The 19,999-nt window shown below is 42.4% G+C and overlaps 1 protein-coding gene across 1 annotated transcript in view; it reads left to right on the plus strand.

Annotated features, from left to right (window-relative positions):
* The first annotated feature begins 679 nt into the window (after positions 1–679).
* Positions 680–19,999, plus strand: part of dipk2ab (divergent protein kinase domain 2Ab) — a 41,467-nt gene continuing 22,147 nt past the window's right edge. Inside the window, exons 1-2 of the mRNA XM_084049015.1 lie at positions 680–1,166; positions 14,895–15,787. Of these exons, the coding sequence (XP_083905141.1) occupies positions 15,134–15,787 (654 nt within the window). The 5' untranslated portion in view covers positions 680–1,166; positions 14,895–15,133. The remainder of the gene's footprint in view (positions 1,167–14,894; positions 15,788–19,999) is intronic.

The raw sequence follows: 19,999 nt of genomic DNA on the forward strand, positions 1-19,999 counted from the left end.
AAAAAATAATCAAATAAGAAGGGAACCCAGTCAAAGTTTGCACTGGGGGCGGTGTTCCACACGAGACAAAAATACTAGGAAGAATCGCTTAGCAACTGCTATCGTAAACAGGCAGTGGGTGTCGTAAAAGACTCAAGAGCTTGGTGGTGTTGAAAACAGTGTTGCCAGGTCTGCTTATTATAAGCGACTTTGGGCTTGTTTTTCCGTTAAGTCGCTTGTAAATATTGGTAGTTATTGTGGGTTGCGGGTTTTTGGGCTTGTTTCTCAAGTGTAGTTGCTTATTTGGGCTTGATTCCAATGTTTATTTTGTAATTATTATTTTCATTTTTTATTATGGTTTAAACCAGTGGTTCTCAAATATTTCAATGTCAAGGACCTCCAAATTAATATGTATTTATCCTGGAGGACCCCCATCTGAAAAATATTTTGTTCCAGGGACCCTCATACAAGATGTGTTAGAATCATATTTAAAAAATATTCCACATTTTGCACTTTAATATTTTTTGTTGTTGTTGAAAATAGCAGATCTTCAAGCTCACAACGCGTCGCATGGTGTTGTGAACTTGTAGATCTGCTATTTTCAAATAGCTGCGTGCGAATCAGTCGCTTCTTTTGGGCTTGTTTTCATAGACCTGGTTGCTCGTTCTTCTCGGAAAACCTGGCAACACTGGTTGAAAATGAGTGGAAACAGAACCCATTGTGGTGAAGAAGAGGAGTGAGCTTTATGGTTAGAGAGGAGAAGAAAGAAAGGAAAGGAAAGGGGGAATCCGTGTCTTACCAACCACAGCGACGACTTGTATGGACAAATATGGATATTAATGCACAATATAGACGAAAGTGTGCGTTGTGAAAAAGGACCGAGGCGCCCAGCAGTGGGGAAAAGATCCCCCGGTATACGAAGAGTTAAGAGCCCGACATCACAACAGTTTATTTCAGCAGCTAGCTGGGCTAGCTGGCTAGAGATAACAGCAGTTGTTGTCTTCATCGAGCTCTTCGTCGTGCGTTCAATAATCTATACGAGAGTCTCTCTGGTGACTCCATGGTGTTCTCCATTGAACATTTACCGCAAGTAACGCAACTTCGAAGAAAGATGTCCACTGAGCGATAAGACGTTTCAACCCCCCCACCAGCAGCACGGACTTTAAAGAGTGAGAAAAGTCATACAGGTTTGTTGCTTGACAGTTCGTTGTATACCGATATTTCTTTAAGTGGCTTTGAAACTTGGCACGTTTGGGAGGGATGTCAACGTTTTGCTTGTTGGATCTCTGAACTAGTCGGCACTAATAATGCCTATATTTCCAAGTCTCTCTCTCCGATCCGTGGTAAATTGGTTATATGTGGGATTATTATTCCTCTGTGCACGTTGTGGCACACCACTCTGTACAGAAGGAACTGAATATCAACAGTACAATCACACACTTAAGATCACATAGTCACAAATGCCTCGGGGCTATACAATTAAGGCGCAGGATGTTTCAGCCTTTCTTTTGTGTGTGTGTGTGTGTGTGTGTGTGTGTGTGTTAAAATAGTGTGTGTATGTTTTTGTTCTAAAGGAGTATTGCTTATCTTTCCAGATAAATAGACTAGTTGGATCCATCACATTTTGTTTCTTTCAGCAGGCAATGTGAATGTCAGGTTATTTTTTTTACAAGCTTGCTCATAAGAAACGTAAGGTAAATTCTTACTTTTTGCAGGCAGGCTAAGTCATATAGGCTATAACAATGTCTAACTGATTAGAACAATTTTGCTGCCTCTTAACCTTTTTTATTTTATTTCACATTTTAATTCCAAATCTTTGAATGCAACCTGTAACACTGGTGTTTGTTGGTGTTATGGAGGTCTCAGTCTTGTGAGTCAGGACTCATCTCACATCTGTGGCCAACCCGAAAGCCTGTTTACAAAACAAATGTCTTTGTAACAGATGTGTTTGCTTGCTGCGCACTGTAGTTTTGAATAGCTGAACTCTAAAACATATATAGCTTATCAGGTTTCCACTTGGCCAATATGAATTTGATATGATGAGTTTTGCATCAATCCTCAAATGTGTCTCCTATTGTTGGTTCAAGATCATGCTAAAAGTGTCTTGTGCCTGCTGACAGAAACCCAGCCAGTCAAGAGAATGATGTCTGTAGTTTGTTTATATCTATATCTCTATATTGTGTGTGTGTGTGTGTGTGTGTGTGTGTGTGTGTGTGTGTGTGTGTGTGTGTGTGTGGGTGTGTGTGTAAAATGAATTATTTTATTTAAGTGTTATGCCACCTTGTGGCCCATCCCTCATGGGATTATATGACACCTTTTCAGACAGTTACAATATTCAATATTCAATATATATATATATATATATATATATATATATATATATATATATATGTATATGTGTGTGTGTGTGTGTGTGTGTGTGTGTGTGTGTTATATATTATATATGCATGTGTGTGTCTATCTCTCTCTCAAGTACATACATGCATGCTTATCAATTTGCAAAGCAGTGATATAACTGAAATGTATATCATGCATTGGTTTGCAAATGTCAGGAGGACCAGCTGTTTTCTTTCTTGAAGAAGACCACAATAGCCCAACTGTTTGTTTGGCCTAGAAGCAGCCTTGTAGGTCATAATACCGGCCCACTAAGAAATTTGCCGTTATGGTCAAATGAATAGAACAGGCAGCTTTATCATCATAAATCTTTTCACAACAGGAGACCAATGGTGAAGATTTTTCTGCAAGGTTAGCTGGGAAGCAAACTATGAAAATAAACTGATGTGCTTGCTGAGTCTAAAAGGGTCTATTTGAATGTTTCTCAGTGCTCTGCAGGGGAGAATATAGAAATGGTAACTTGAAAGCCCCCAGGGGAGCAATACCTTTTGTGCTCACCTCAGAATTCACCAAATCATACTGGGGATAAGGCAACTTGTTTTACAGCTCTGACAAATGGAGCTACGCTAGAGCTGAATTGGAGTTAAACTATAAACATAGTCCGTCTTTCATTGTAAAACATAATTCCTATTTCTTATAAATGAAGCTGTGTGACAGCGTATTTTTACTATATGACTTAATGTATTATCCATACACCTGTGTGTGGTGACACTAGCATCTAGCATTAGTTCTAGTCACATAGCCTATGCTTTTATTACATGCCATCAATGTTAAAAGCTGACAAAATGAAATTGGCCACCATTTTGATTAAGCAAAATTGTAAGAGAAGGCTGATGCACACTTCAAAGGTTGGTGACAGGTCCGTAGGACAACCAGTAAGGTCCAAATGTTCAGAAAGGGATCTATGAGATCAATTCAAAGAAAAAGGTTCCGGCGCACACTGTCTGGAACTTGCAAAAAGGATTCTCTTTATTAATTCGACGTCTCGGTCGTTAGACCTTCAACAGGACAAACCATTTTCTTTGATTTGATATCTTAGATCCCTTTCTGATTAAGCTAAATTAAAACCTTATCAGCAGCACAATCCAGAGCAAGTTATCCCAGTTCAAGTGTGTCCCTCCAAACGACTGCAGCAGTTCTGCGAAAAACAGACAGCAGCACACTGATATTGTCATTAAATCTGGTTGCATTTGGTGTCGACCAGATATCATATGAATTGAATGATGCTTGTGCAGAGATGCCGCTAATTGGTGCTTATATTCCTAGGACTCAATTTTCCATTAGGTGTGCATGTGTTTCTTGTCATTTGAAACTATCCATCACTGTCTGCATGTTTGCTGTTCTGAGGCAACTCGGCTGTGGAGTGTGGATGAATGTTTTTGTGATCAAACATTATTGACTGCCTGAGTCAATAACCTTGGCAACAGTAGTCCTTCTTTCCAGCTTGTACATTGCTTGTACATTGCAATTGATGTGGGTTGGTCAGGACACAGGAGGCTGTGTTTCCCATGGTTCTTAGTGGAGCGCTTGACTAGTTTACGTATATGAGATATCTCAAGATAAATACACCTTTTATTGTATATAAATACATTTATAATCTTAACAAACAAAATAGCCACCATTATACAGAAAAATCCAACAATCGAAACTATCCTGCCTTTAAAAAAATGCTTAAATTATGTTTATCTCTGTGAGGTTGGCAGGTGTCTTTGAGATTGACAGCCGTGGCGGATCTTGGTAGCCCTGTGGACCACTTCCAGGCAAAACGTTTGGCGCATGGGCAATTCTGAAGCTTCTGTTTTTGTATATATATATATATATATATATATATTCCAATCAAATTATTGCATGTTATGTAACGTTGAGCTTAATTTATGGACCTTCTGCGCAATGTTGTTGCTTGACAAGTAACAGATCTACAAATTACAGTATCAACGTACTGCATCGTCACGTGATGACAGCTTGTAGATCTGTTCTGTTTGGAACATAATGCAGTCTACTAGGGAGCGAAGTTGCAGGACCCCCATCCCCCCCCCCTTCTGCAAACACTAATCTTATCAGCATTGCTTTGCTTCGTTGTTGACATCTACCCAGTGCTTGTTGTTAACATGATCCGCTAAGCACAAAGTTAATTGACCTGAATATGAAGTGTACAAATAGACTGAGCTCTCTTCTCTCCTCTCCTCTCCTTTTCTCACGTGTGTAAATTGATTTGTATAAGAAGTGTCCATAGCGCAAAATGATATATATTTAGTTGATAAAGACGTAAGACTCTTATTGTAAAAGTGGCGGTCGGAGCGCCACTGCTGAATTAATATAGGGGTAAACACTATTGGTTGGTACCGATATTCCCAGTGGCCAAACGGGTACAGGAAGTAATCAGTTGGCAGAGCAGAAAGTCAAAGCGAAAGTCAAGAGTGATGTGTGTGTTGTCAAAGCTGAAGAGGATGCATGCTGCATGCCTGCTCAAAGAGAATGCAGGCATACTCTAGTCTAGTACAACCATACTCATTTATGACACTTCTTCTATTTATCATCCCTGTCTCCTTATTGAGCCAATGTATATGGGCAAAGTAGGCCTATAGACAATCATTTTATTTTGCAGACTATTCTGCTAGTCGCTTTCTTTAAATTTAATCACGTTTTGCATCTTACTATCTTTTCATGCCAGACAATGGTTCCTCTAAGGCTTTTGGGTTGCCACTTGTAATAAAAGCACTTGCTTAGAGTCTAAGCAAGTGCTTTTATTACAAGTGGCAACCCAAAAGACATGTAGGCTACGTGGCTTTATATATTTGACTTGTGGGCTGCTTCTCATGCTGATTGGTGTATTGATTTGGAGTGCAACTTGTTTATCTCCTGGACACATTCACCTTGTAATCATCATTCAACAGAAGAACAATGACAAATGGTGCTTGACGTCATTTGCTTATTGCTATAGGCTACTGTATTTGCCTATTCATTGTGTTGTTTAAATAATAATAAGAGGCCTTCATAAGCTGCTCAATAATTTGCATATATGTTTAAAAGTTTATGGTTGGCTGGCTGCAAATCTGAAGAATACAGAGATAAAGGGTGTGTGATAATAAACCGCTCATACAGGTCCCCGGTCCCTGGCTGGCTGCTGTTTCTGCCAAGCTGGACATTGTATACACTTGTGGAACACCCCGAGTGTCACTCACTCAGAGTAACGGTAACACGATAACGAAAGCTAATGTTAAAACATTGTTATATGGCCCGGGCGGCTGGCGTAGCCGTCTGGGCACCTATAGGCTGGTAATCCACCCTGACAGTGTGTTGCGGGTTCGAGTCCCGATCCCGACGACCTTTGCTGCGTGTCACCCCCCCCCATCTCTCTCCCCACTTCCTGTCAGTCTACTAAATACCTATCAATAAAGGCAGAAAAAGCCCCCCCCAAAAAACATGTCATGTCGGCTAACATCAACGGTGCCTGAATTCCGGCACAGGATTGTGAGAATTGCACATATTTATCGATTCCTGCAAATATTGTCCTCATAATAATGCGGGACATTCCACACATTTACAGCGATGTTAACAATACAATCAGAGCCAACGTGAATGCGGGACTTTGTACTGGCTGGCGCGGTACAGGTGGGCCCCACGCGCTCTCTCTCCCTCTTTCCAGAGTGCCTGTCTTTCTCTACAGGCAACGAGCCCCCCTCCCCCTTCTGTCTGATTTTGTTCATATATGGTCGTACGGCGGTGTCACGCACCAAACCTCAGGACATTCCGCGCTATTATACGGAGATGCGTTATGAGCTTGTAGATCGCCATGTTCAGTGTGACACCGGTGTACGATGTCGACTTAAAACGTAAATGCATCAATCTGAGGTGAATCCCACTCTGTAAAAAACACCAGACCAATAGTAATAGATACTGGATAGAAAGATGTCTCTACCTTTCTTTTCTCTTATCCATATCTCTCTGTTCCATATCTATTATCTTTTCCCCCTTCCACATGGAATTTGTCTACCTTGTTCTTTAGTTCATTTATAGAAAGTGTATAAATCGCCCCTATGTGAAGCTATATATCAATTTAGGCCTTAATCAAAAATTATATTTCGCCCTATTTTTTTACTTTCAGAATGAGTGATTTAGGAAGGAATGATGCAGGTGGAGCTACACTAGTCACGGCTGAAGTTGGAGGTTAGAATTGAGGTTAAAGACGAGAGCAAACATTTTCTCTATGGTAGATTTTCAAGAAAATGCTTTTTAAAAAAAAGGTCATGCAAGGGTCATTCTCTGCCACAAAGAACCAAGACAAAACAAGGGCATTCCTGGCACATTGCAGAACTGATGTGCACAAGAAGTCTATGATGTCTGAATGACTGTGTACTAGCCAGCAGCCTTCTGCACAGAAGGGACTTAGCCCTCCCCGGACCCCTCAAGTGGGTCTGCCTTTTCCCTGCTCATGCATCCTTCTTACCTTTTTGAAATAGACCAGGCCAGCTATTTCACTTGGTCAGTTAAAATATTACCACAAAAATAAGAAATTGTTTTAATAATGACTTTCAAAAGCCTGATATGTCGTATTTTAAAGGCAGCCACGGCAGACTGAGCTTTGCACGCCTGCAGTTCACTGCTGCTGTCAGTCCCTCGAGAGTGTTCACAACCAGTGTTGCCAGGTTTTGCGAGGAAAAACAAGAAACCAAGACTATGAAAATGAGCCAAAAAGAAAAGACTAGACTACATGAGCCGTTTAAACCTATAGCCTATACAAGCCCAAAATAAGCAACTACACTTTAAAAACAAGCCAAAAAAAAACGCAACCCGCAACTACCAATATTTACAAGCGACTTTACTGAAAAACAAGCACCAAGTCGCTTATAATAAGCCGACATGGCAACACTGTTCACAACAATCCGCAGCAGGATCAAATGTGGAGCGGTGTTTCTTTTCTGTAGCCTTGGAAAAGATGATTTTAAAACCAATCTTTGGCCAAACGCCAGATAAAAATCAAGGTTTGAAGAAAAGAAAGAGATTTGAGGCAGAGCAACAGGGAGCGCAAGACTAAAGATGGAGAGAAAGATTCAGCCACATTGGACGTGACCGCTGAAGTTGGCTCTAACATAATGCAGCTAATAATTGAGTCTTTTTGCCATAGCTGCATCAATGCCGACATACGCGGATAAGTGAGTGGAGTGTAGAAAAGACGAGGTAGACAGGGTAGGGTCGTGTCACAGCATTATGTGCATGTGGTGTAGGCTAACAACTTATTAATCTCTTCTGATATGTACATAAATCATGGGTTCTGCTAAATAAGCCTACAGTATAACTGAGTAGCCGCAGCAAGGCTATGTCATTGTCTGCATATGCAGAAAGTGGATTATAGAAAATAATAACTCATCAAATATTTCACCCTATGCCAATCAAATTTATTTTCTTACAGGGTCCTCCACGGGGATTGACCCCCATGTAAACAGTGTCTCACACGTTGTTTAAAGAGGAAGAAGGCAGCAAATGAACAAAATGCTTTGTTAAATAAAGCAGTGATTCCCAACCTGTGGGCGGCGCACTGGTGGGGTGGGTTATTGCAAGTGGGCATACCCGAATAATTGGCAAAACACTTAATATTTTGATAATGATACATCATTAATATTACATTTATATTTTTTCTTTGAATCCTTGAAAAATCCATTGATCAAGCCGGAACACATTCCATTGATTTATCATTAACGTAAACATGCCAGTCGGACCACTGTGGTCAGATGGGTGGGCCGCGAATGCTTTCAAGAGTTTAAGGGGGCCCTGATCCAGAAAAGGTTGGGAATGGGGCACGTACCACATGGGTACGGATGCCTCAAATGAGTCCCTGGTTCGATTCCTGGCCTGCTGGACAATTTGCTGCATGTCACTCCCTACTCTTTGTGTTTCCTGTCTCTCTCCACTGTACCAAATTAAGGCATAGAAATTGGCCCCAATAATACAATAACTAAGTTGTTCAGATTGTGTAATACTCAATTCTTGGCTCTAAGTGTGTGTGTGTGTGTGTGTGTGTGTCTGTGTGTCTGTGTCTGTGTGTGTGTGTATGTGTGTGTATTTATATATATATACACGCACGCACGTGTGGGTAATCATCACAAATTCTTTTGGATGGAGAGGGAAAACAGAAGGCATGTTTAAAAGTTTGATAAGCAGACAAAAGCTTGAGCAATGCCTAGGAACAGGCAGACATGAGTTGCTCTGGACTCAATTGATCTGTATCCATTCATATCACAGAGCATGTTCTCACACCCTCCTGTCTCCTGGCACTACCTTGGTTATATTGATTTGAATTCCCTCAATGTCTCATCATTCTCTCTCTCTCTTCTCTGCCTTCTCTCTCTATCTCTGATACGGATACTAACCCTTTCTCTCTTTTAGTCTTTTTCGTTCTCATTTTACTATCTCTTTGCACTCCCTCTTTTAAGGATCAAATGAAATTAATCAAGCATGTTCATGTCAGGCTTGGCTTTATTATATCGTAATAAAGTTTAGACTCTGGTGCCATGAGCAAAATGGGTTAGCTGGAGAGTAGCCTTGCCCTCTCACACCATTGAGTGATTGCATCGTCTTACACAATGAGCAGAGCGAAAGGTTATTCAAGATGGATGTCTCCTTTTCAACCCCATCTTGGCCATCCAGATTATTTTGTGAAAATCAGGCTGGTTTTATGAAATTAAACATTTTAGGATGCTTTTTTCGTCATTCTGTTTCGAGTTTACATCATGCTCCTGGCCTATCATCGCACATCTTGTCTGTTGTCCACTAACAAAGAATTTAGCATTTTTATTTGCTCTCTTTGCCATTTTGTTCAAATTCCGCACACCACCAAAACTATTTTCATTTGTATTGTTTTTGTTTTGTTAAGTGAACAGGTTGAGAAACATTCTTCACACTTTTGGCAACAGCACTCAATGATGAGTGGTAATTTGACGTTTGCCCAAAGCAGGACCTTCCCTCAGTATTGTAAACTAATGTGGGGGCTCTAAATCCCAGGCTAGGGCGGTTTGCTTACCCTCCTCCCACGGCTTCCATCTCTCCATCCCTCTGTGCCTTGCAGCAGAAGGCGTGTGTGTGTGGGGGTGGGGTTGGTGGGTAGGTAATTTTAAACACGTTTCTGCGGGCACAGTGAGGTTGGTCCAAAAGAAAACGTTGCTTTAAATTTCACTGCTGTTCTATTAGGATGGGGGCACATCTGTATTAGAATGAGCTGTATCTGGCTTTAATTAAGCTCTGAAACCGTACCTTGACTGAAAAAAAAAAACGGCAACCTGAGAAGTCGAATCTACCATGAAGCCCTGTGTAGGGGCTGTACTATAATGAATAGCCCTTATTTCAAATAACTCCCACATCTTGAGGGTTGCTTCTGCTTGTAAACGAGAACAGATTTAATGCAAAACTAGAAAAAGTGCTCCTTTGAGCACATGTCTCTGCCAGGTCAGGTAGGTTATTGTGGGCCAGCAATGTTCGGAATTTGACAATCAGGATGGAATATGAAAAATTGGACGGATCCGTCTTGAACACTTGACTATATATCAATTTGGGGGTCCTTGACATGAAAAAGTTTGAGAACTACTGATTTGGAAGTTATTTGTAGAATCGACCTCAGGTCTTAATGGGTTAAATGATCTTACATTTGTGTCAACATGAAGCGGTTTACAATCACCTGTGCCTCTGGAAAGGGACCAATTACAGATTTCCCTGTAGGTACATAAATCTATCACACAAGTAAGAGTGTTTATTCAGATTGAACCATGGAAAACAAAAGAAAAGTCAACTCCACCATATAACCCCAGGGAAATTAAATTCATGCACAGTCCTTTATGCGTGCCTGCTCATCGGTTGTAAACGGAAAATGCATCGACAGTATTATCTAAATTAGCTGGCAGCCTACGTAGCAAAGCCCTGACCACAGTGGGTAGGATACAGTTAAGAGATGGCTGGGATACCTGACCTGTCACTGAGTTCCCTTAGGAAAGTCCCTGTAGCGACTAGCAAGGAATCCCAGAGTTGAGAGTACTTGGACAGGTACACGAATGACAGGGTTACAGCTTGTCAGCGCAAATCTAACAAAACGTTTGTTGTTGGAAAAAAGGGACTTCTAACTAAGCCACAATCATGAGCAAAAAAGTAATTCCTGTCTCTGAACATTTGTTCTCACTTAAACGCACGGTTGACATCTTCTAATAAGTAACGCATAAACAGCGTTGTTGAGTTGAAATCTGCCACACAATTTACAAAAGAACAGAACTTTGAAGTCACCTTCCCAATAGATTGACTGGTGCATTCGGGAAGACCATGGGCTGACTCTATGCACTGTAAATTATCATGTCAAAATGTCACCAAAGGAGTGCACAGGTCTCTGGTACAGAGGATATACGCTGCCATGCCTAAGAGTACACACCATAACCAGCAGGACATGTCTGTCTGACATGGATGTAGACTTGAGCATTTCAGTTTTTTGTTTTTGTTTTCTTGTTTGTGACTAAGTAGTTACTTAAGATTAAATTGAATCTGAAAGCCCTTTTGAATGAGGCTTCTGTTGATGTAGAATTATTAGGGCTCATAGCAGTGAGTGTCACTGTCAAAGTTGAGAAACATGGAGGAGGTTCAAACACTTCATTGTTAACATTTGTAATCCCTTTACAATTTTAATCTCTCCCATTAATGGATGGGGAAGAGGCTTGTATAGATCACCCCTATGTGACTGCAGCAATTAGTAAGGTCACCCACTTAATTCAAGTGGTGCTCCGTAGGTAATTGAGGCCCAACACTTTCTCTCAAGGAGAAGGAGAAACTGTTCGCTATCATCCCAGCATTAACGGCGAGCCAATGCATCTCATTACACTGCAGCGAGTACAGGTCTGGTTCAGGGCTTGTTCCAGCCTCCACTGCCTGCCCCGAAGGGATCAAGAGGTGGCTCTGAAGCATTTTCTCAGGCTGACTGAGGTTGTGGCCCACACTCTTACCCTCTCCCATCCAACCAGAACCCAGATTTGCTTTCCTGATCTAAGTCTTGGCTGCCAGGTCTGTACTGCTGCCCAGTGTCAGATGCTAAATGGTACCTCAAAGGAGATCATATCGTGCCAGGGATGCTCAATTGTTCTCCCTAGCAATCAGCTTCCTTCTCACTCCTTGTAATAGAAAACAGACATCCCTTTGACTTATCGATGTTGCTTTTTTTTACCTCTCTCTCGCACAGTCTTGCACCCCACCTCTGCTCCCCCATTTCCGTTGTCGCCTTCTAGGTTCTTTCTTAACCTGCTGAATATGAATGCGTTATTTATTTATTTATTATAATTGAATTTAATGCATTATTCATAATAATGTGTTGGCGTGTTGTGCAGTGTTTTGGCAGGGGGTGTAATTTACACTCCCAAAACATATTAAAATATTGGTGTATATTTCATATACTTTACAGTAGGAATTTCCTCAAATTAACCCACCTGAACTTTGAATTAGTTAGACCATTGAAATGCATTTTAGAGGACTTGCAAATGAGTAGTCTAGTTTTAAAAGCTTTCTTTTTTAAATAATGTTTACCTTTTTATTGGATAGTGTAAAGAGACTGGAAACTAAGGTCAGAGGGATTGGAGACGACGTGAGAGATGACATGAGTCTGATTCAAACTCGGTATCTTGCAACTCACAAGGAGCGTGTGGTCCGTGCCCGAGCCACCAGGTTCAGCTGAGAATAGTCTAGTTGTGCTGTTTTCTGTTGTATCTATAATGATTTCAGCCATGCAGTAGAGAAGAGCACATTTTCTGAACAATTAATTGGTGAACCCTAAACACATTTTCAGTAGACGGAAAAAAACACTTTTTACAGCAACATTTTGTAGTGGATTGCGTGGTTTCCCCCAGGAAAAAAAGATGAGTTTAGGTGTTATGTGCTGGAGGGGGTGCATTTGTACGTGCATGCCGAGGGCTGCGGAATATGGACACAATGTCTCTATTTATGCTGAATCTCAATAGCGATACAATAGCCTATATAAATTTACTATGGGTTCATATTTGTTTTTATTTTTTAAGTGTAGCAACATTGAAAACTAAGCATTCTTCAAAAAACGGCGTACAAGTCAGTGTTGGTCTTATTTTGAATTCCAAGTCTTACTTGACGAACGTGCTTTGACGTCCACCGTCTGGAAGTCAAACGCTTACTTTCGTCTGACTTGACAAATGTGCTAAGCTTTGGTCAGCAAATCACTGATCACAGAATAAACAAACATCAGCACTGCAGTGCTGTTTTGAAGCTGACTTAATGAATCGGTGTAAACGGTAAAGCTTTTCATACGGAAGGCTTTACACTTTCAATGACAGGTGCGCGAACAAGTCCTGTGAATCGGTCACGGTCATGTGTCCTGTACACACACACACACACACACACACACACACACACACACACACACACACACACACACACACACACACGTGCCAGTGTTAAATTGTCTTGAATGTTTTTCTGACGGCAAAGGGAAATTGAATGAGCTGAACTTAAAACAATCTATTAAACACTCGAACCATCAAGGGATATTTGTGGGGGAGTGTCCTTATCATTCCCTTTTGCAATGTAATGTAATATCTTGCGTGTTCATATCTAGATATAACAATGATCACTATCTTTGAAGTGTGTAGGATGTGTGACGGGTTGATGTCACGTACATGATGAAAAACACGACTTGATTATGCCATTGTGGTATATTCTTCTGGCGTTTAGTGTCTGCGCTGAGTCCGCTGACCAATTCAGTCTCTGCTGTGCGCCCAGACTAAATTGGTCCGGGAGAAACCCTGAACTGCAGAGACAGGAAGTGTTGCCCCTTAGCCTGAGGAAATTTGTCACATTTCCTCCTAACCATTGTAGCTGGAGAATGTAGCTTTAGGAAGGAAAATGAAACCTCTGAAAACAGCAAGTTAATTAATGATTTAGACATCTCTTTGATGCAGGGATCAGTTACATTATTGTTCAATTATAGTACAAAGAAGTAAATCCTGGGCATACTACATTCATTTTGCTTTTTGTCTGTTCTAAGAATAACAGAAAATGGTGACTGACATTTTTTTTCCTTCAGGAGTAAATGGTATAGCAGTAGATGCACTTGCACCACCACCAATACAAGATGTTTTGCATTATTAATGTTGTCCTGAGTCTGACCCGGTGGAATTGTCAGACAAAGGTCTAAGGCAGTACTGTGTTGAGCTCCTCATCCTGACTGCTGTAACAGCCGTACATCTCCGGCAGCCAATGTTCTCTTGGCTGCCTGCTGTCTCTGTCCTTTCAAATCTCATCCAGTTCGATCTGAGCGCGAAGCGCAAGGAACCCATTGACATGCACACTAATCACACTGCTTGTTAGCCATGCCCTCTCAAGTCAGCTATTCTAATAGGCATGTCCTAATGTACTCTAATTGGCTATGGGCAATTTGCATGGTTGAAGCCATTGTATTATTTTCTCTCAAAGAGAATTCTAAAGTCTCATTGCGAAATAGCTAATCATGAGTATAACATGGCTTTATCATGGATGTGCTGTTAGGGGCTTTGAGGCTTTCTGAGGCCGTAGTGGTGTCCTTGTATTGTGAGCCAAGACTTTGGTTTCTTTCCACTGTGCTTGGTTCTTACGATTCTCCCTGCTCTGCTAGGCAGCATGGATGATAATCAACCTGCCTAACAAATGCATTCACACCATGCCTCTGGAGGAGATTTCAGATGTGTTTTTTTTTGTGTTTTTTCTTTAAAATCGGCAGACATTATTTTAACGATACAAGCCATTTTCAAAGAGAGAACTTCAAAGCTAGATTAAGACCAAGCAGGGCAGCTCTGATCAAAGGTTAAACTATTCACAGCATGACTCGTCTCACAATAGGAAGAGAGATTCCTCCGTTTAGAAGGGAGAATTTGTTCAACTGCAGTTGTGCAGCTCCGCGTCACCAGTATGCAGAGTCTATTGTTATTCCGCTGTGCATTGGGGGGGGCCACAGTGATGGATGTTGCTACAGCTGCAGGGCCAACCCCTGGAGGCCTCCCCCAAGTCCAGACCATTTTATTGATACTGAAGGAGGACGTTGTACATCGCTTAATTTGATCAGTGACATTTTATTCTTCCCACTTTTTTTCCATTCTTTTATTTATTATTAGTTTTTATCAGGGGGCTGTAAGAAGTGATTTCCCAGAGAGAAAGACTGTGAACTGGCACGGGCAGGTTTATTGCATTGGCTGAGGGCCATCTCATTTCTGCACAGAAAGCAATGAATTCTCTCAAATGACCCAAGCAATGCCAATTTGTGAAACAATTTCATACGCCACAGAAAGTGCTTCTTTGTTTTATGGGAGGTATGGATGTTGGTGCTTGGGAGGCTCAAGTTACAGGCCCAGTGCTGAGAAAATTAAAGTGCTGGCTGGTCTTTTTTGCCGGTTACCCATGACCAAAACGGCCGTATTCAACGTCTCAGCTGTTGTGAAATGTAGCCTCATTTGCCCTGCTCTCATGTGTTCCCTTTTTTTTTGCTCTCTACTTGATTTCAGGCCTTTTGGTTGGAGGTTGCACGCACACGCACAGAAGGGAGAACATGACTCATTGCCCTCTGCCAGGGCTTGGCACAGGGCATCTGTGCCAACATCACCCCTGCCTGGCGCAGTAGATGGCGTTACTCCAGCGGATCATGACGGAGAGGCATTGAGGCCGAGCCCCCCACAGATCATCTCGGTGCGCCTCCTCCCCCCAAGATCCCCCCCCTGCCCCCCCTTCCCCATCCTGCCCCAACATGCTGCGTTTCCTGCCGCTCAAGCTTGGCCGCCTCTACCGCTGTCTGAAGCTCCTGTTTGTGGTGGGCCTGTTCGTCATCCTGCTGATGAACACTCACAACCTGTTCGCCTCCTTCCAGAAGAACGAGCTCACCGACAGACGCTTCATCAACCTCAACAAGTGTCCCGCGTGCTTCGGCACCAGCTGGTGCCGCAAGTTCATGAACGGCCAGGTGTCCTTCGAGACCTGGGGCCGGCTGCGGTTCTTGGACGTCTTCAACGTCAAAAACGTTTACTTTGCCCAGTACGGCGAGCCCCGGGAGGGCACGCGGCGCGTGGTGCTCAAGCGGCTCGGCTCGAACCAGGAGCTGGCCGACATCGACCAGAAGATCTGCAAGAGGGCCACGGGCAGGCCGCGCTGTGACCTCATCCAGGCCATGTACAAGACCGAATTCGCCCGGCTCAACGGGGACGTTCGTCTGCTCACTCCGGACGTGGTGGAAGGATGGTCGGACCTGGTGCACTGCCCCTCCCAGAGGCTGCTGGACCGCGTGGTCCGCAGGTACGCAGAGACCAAAGACTCGGGTAGCTTCCTGCTGAAGAACCTGAAGGATACAGAGAGGATGCAGCTGCTCATGACCTTGGCCTTCAATCCAGAGCCACTTGTACTACAGGTATGTAAGCGTAGAATTCGTCCCTTTCCTATAAAAACATACAAAATCACAAAACAGCCAATCCACTGTTCATAGTAGTATGCAGTTGACGCCAGTGGAAGATGACAGTGTATTTATTTTTATTCTTTTTAGCCGGTACCCTAGTAAAACAACTGTAGAATGGAAAACGCCTCATCTTGACAGGGGGTTACGTATCAGGTGATCTGTGGCCCCAGATGTTAAATAATCGGTGATAAGGCTTGGTGCGTGGATTGCCTTCGCTTGAGAAAGCGCCTCCAGGGGAATGGGGAAGTGTTGGTACACCAGCCCAGGGAGTTGGCCAGCCAAGACCTTAGTAAATTACAGGGTGGGAATCCTCCCTTTCCTTCCTCTACCATAGATCTGAGGCAAGCCTCAGACCCTTCCTAAAGTCTAAGCTACATCTCCCCTTATCTAGAGTCCAAATGTTTCCCTGCTCAGCACAGAGAAAGGTTTAAGTGCAGTCGCATCCCATAAGATGAGAGATTTTGGCTAGCGACAGTACTGCATATTTAACAGCGTATGTACGGCAGCATTGAATTAATCACTGGAGCATCTGTAAATGGTCCACTGTGTCTTTTATTCTTACGCAGTTTTAGCATATTCTTTTATGGGATGGCATTTAGATTGAGTACTCTGCTTAATGTGTCCTTTGTCTTAGTGGCAGGACACCCTTTGCGTAGCAAATCTCTTAATGGTGCTTGTCGCCATTGCTAATACACATTTTGATATTGTTGATCACTCAGTCTCAGTGAAGTTTTGACGTTCACACTTTTCATCATTTTGATTCTTAATCTTGACATCATAGAACAAAATCTTTTTTCAATTTGCAAATGTCATGAAGAGCGGATCACAGAGATCTGTCTTGTCTCTTTTTAAAATGTTTTTAGAGACTAGTCTGGGAGCATCATTCTTTCAGTGTTTCAGTGTTCCTGAGGTTTACTGTGGGGGGGGGGTCTTAATTTGGTCTTATCTGGGGCATACAGTACCTGGATTTATTTTCACATTATACAACTATTGAAAACATTACATTTACTTTTTTCCATATAAGACAATGCTGTGGACATGCAGGGCTACTTAGAATACTCAAATCTATGGCACTTGATTAATTGTATATAAAAAAACATTTTTAGTTTGATTGCTGTAATTATTTGCAGTTATTGTTGCCCAAATGTACCAACTAATATTGTTTCCATAACACATGTAACCAGTGTTTCCTATATATGCATTTAACCGTGGTGCACCACCACAGCTTAAATTTGAGCACCACAGTTACATTTTCACAGTACAACCTTTAGCTCATGTCAGCTATGCCTACACAACATTATATTGTTCCCATAACACTACAAGCTAATGTATACATTTGCTGTATGTAGGCTAGCCTAGTAATTCTTTCCAGGAATGATTACATAATGTACATCTTCTTTTTGTACGACGCCATATTAGGGCCATTGTAGATTAACCTTCTGGGGTCTCACATTTTGTTTTATAATGCAATTTGAATGGGTCCTGGGTGTCCTGGCCAACTTTAGAGGTTTAAAAAATAAATAATTAAGGAGCCGAGGGACAATATTCAGAGATACAACTTAGAATTTTCTAGATTAAGGTAATTGAATTTCCTTTTGCACACCTACGGAGACGAAAAGACGCGTCGGAATAATGAACTTGAATAGTAGAAGAAATAGGGAAAAGGGAGGGTGAGTCCCGCACACTGTCTTCACTTACGTTTTTTTTAATTTAATGGTAAAGATACAACATTTCGGTCTCTCCGGCCTGATGAAGGTCAGAGTGACCGAAACGTTGTATCTTTACCATTAAATAAAAAAATGTAAGTGAAGACCGTGTGTGGGACTCCCCCTCCCTCTTCCCCATTTCTTCTACTATTCTAGATTAAGGTCATACATTTACAGGTCAAAAACATGAATATTCTCTGAGATTATAAAGCCATAGTGTTTGTGTGCATAGTGCTGCTGTTTCAGGTTATGGAACTGGGTTAACCTTTGTATTCAAAAAGAGCCATTAGTGTCAACCCCTGTGTATTACCATCCACCCATATCCTGTCACCACTCCGTGTCAACACCACAAATTTATATCATAGAAGCATGATCCACATCCTTTTTATTTCCCCTCTCTGATTTGCGAGCAGCCAATCAATTGCAATTTCATCTGGCATTGACTTGTGGGGGGAGGTAAAAAAAAAACTGAAATCATGGCCTGTGTAGACATTCTATATATGCACACACGCAAGCGCTCGCACGCCTCCAGGCAATTGGGTGGACCAAATGTTGAGATCAGCCCTTTAGACCAGTCAATCTATAAAATCTGATTAGCCTTGTGTGGTCATTTTCTTTATCCCTCCCTCTCTTTTCTCTATTTCTCAGCTCCCCGCCCCTTCTCCCTTTGCCTGTCCCACTTGCGTACGCTCCACAAATTCTGGCCTGATAATTCCATCAGGGTTTTAATGGCATTATGCCCCAGTTCAAAGGCTTAGTGAATCATCCCTTGTCCCATATCTTGCACACAACTTCGCACTTCACATTGCATTACCTCGCATCGCAACGCGTACACAAAAACGCATTGATTCATATGCACACACACACACACACACACACACACACACACACACACACACACACACACACACACACACACACACACACACACACACACTTTCACTCTCTCTCTTTCTCTCTTTTGTTGCTCCTCTTTCCCATGTTGCCAATAGACATTACAGGGATTGATGAATAATTGATTTTGTTGTGAACTTGTGAACTGCAAGCATAAGTAGAAGAAACCCCAGAGTCCAAATTCTCGCCAGCTCAGGGTGGGGACAAATAATGGGTTTACTATGAAATGTGCCAGGGAGTGGAAGGAATCGTTGTGGGTCTTTGAGCAGCTCTTCTGTTCCTCGGAATCACTGGGCTCCAAAGATAAGGAGGACATTTTGCTGAGAGACCTAGGAGACGCTATACAGAAGGTTGGGCAGCAGTAGACCATAAAGAATGGAAGTATCCAGTGTCTATAGAGATTGTACAGAGGATGTAGTCTACTACCACGGCCCTGGTCTCAATCCACTTCACTCACTTGAAGCTAGCTGCATTCTACGGGGATCATGTCTTAGAATCTTCTAACCAGTCATCATCAGACGCAATTCGGCTGTAGCGCTTTAGTGATTTTTCCTTTTTTAGGAATTGTTTATGGCTCCATCCCCCCCCCGGTTATCCTAGTGTATATACACAGGCCTGAGGCTGTCGTTGACTATGCCTGAATCCAGTTTCGCAACACTTTAGCAAAGTGCCAAGGTCAGAATATCCTCCTCTCTAATCCAGCTGTGCTAAGGCTTAAGACTAGACGTTTTCCTCCTGTCATTAGCTGCTAGTGCTGCATGCACAGAGTTTTGGGGTTTTCATCGGCTTCTTCCTCCCCTAGCCTGAGTCAATTGAGTAATGTGGCTAGCATTGCTGCTGTCCACTCTTTCTAGGAAGGCTTCTGTTTCCAGTATTTTGAAGTCGCTGGCAATAAATCGTCCCCTTTTCTGTATGAGAAACCAGACCCCCTCTTTGTCAGTGGAGAACAATCTGCCGTGTTGTTTCGGGGGGTTGGCCGGTTGGCCCACATTGCTCTCCTCTGTGTGCTCCGTGGAATACAAGCACAGTTATCCCCCTCTCTTCCCCCTGCCCCACTATCACGTGGAAGACAATTTGGCTTTGGGGAATAAATATTTTTGAAAAGACAAAAAAAACGCAGGCAGCCAAACAAGAAAATCCTTGTAAAGCACTGGGCCCCTTATGCAACTCTGTCCCCTTTCTGCCATGTCTTGTGTTTTACTGGTGGTTTTATTTGGACATTTCATGGAAACACTGACCTGCACCGAAAATGAACTTTTTGGCTTCTCCTACTTTTCCTGAGGTCTCTCAGATGCTAGAAGGTCTGTTTGAGTAATGTCCGAGTTAAATTAAGGCGCCCTCTTTAGAAGCCATCAACTTGGATCTCATTAAAAGAATAAGAATAGGGGCGCCCACTGGCCTAGCGATACGGGCGCATACAACATGGCTCTAATGCAGCCTGACAGCGTGTTGCGGGTTCGAATCCCGATCCCGACGACCTTTGCTGCGTCTTGCGTCCCTTGCTCTCCGTTTCCTGTCTCGCTCCACTATATACTGTCAATAAAGGCCAAAAAGCCCTAAGACATAT

Source organism: Gymnoscopelus microlampas (assembly GCF_963454915.1).
Source record: "Gymnoscopelus microlampas genome assembly, chromosome: 22".
NCBI classification, from domain to species: Eukaryota; Metazoa; Chordata; class Actinopteri; order Myctophiformes; family Myctophidae; genus Gymnoscopelus; species Gymnoscopelus microlampas.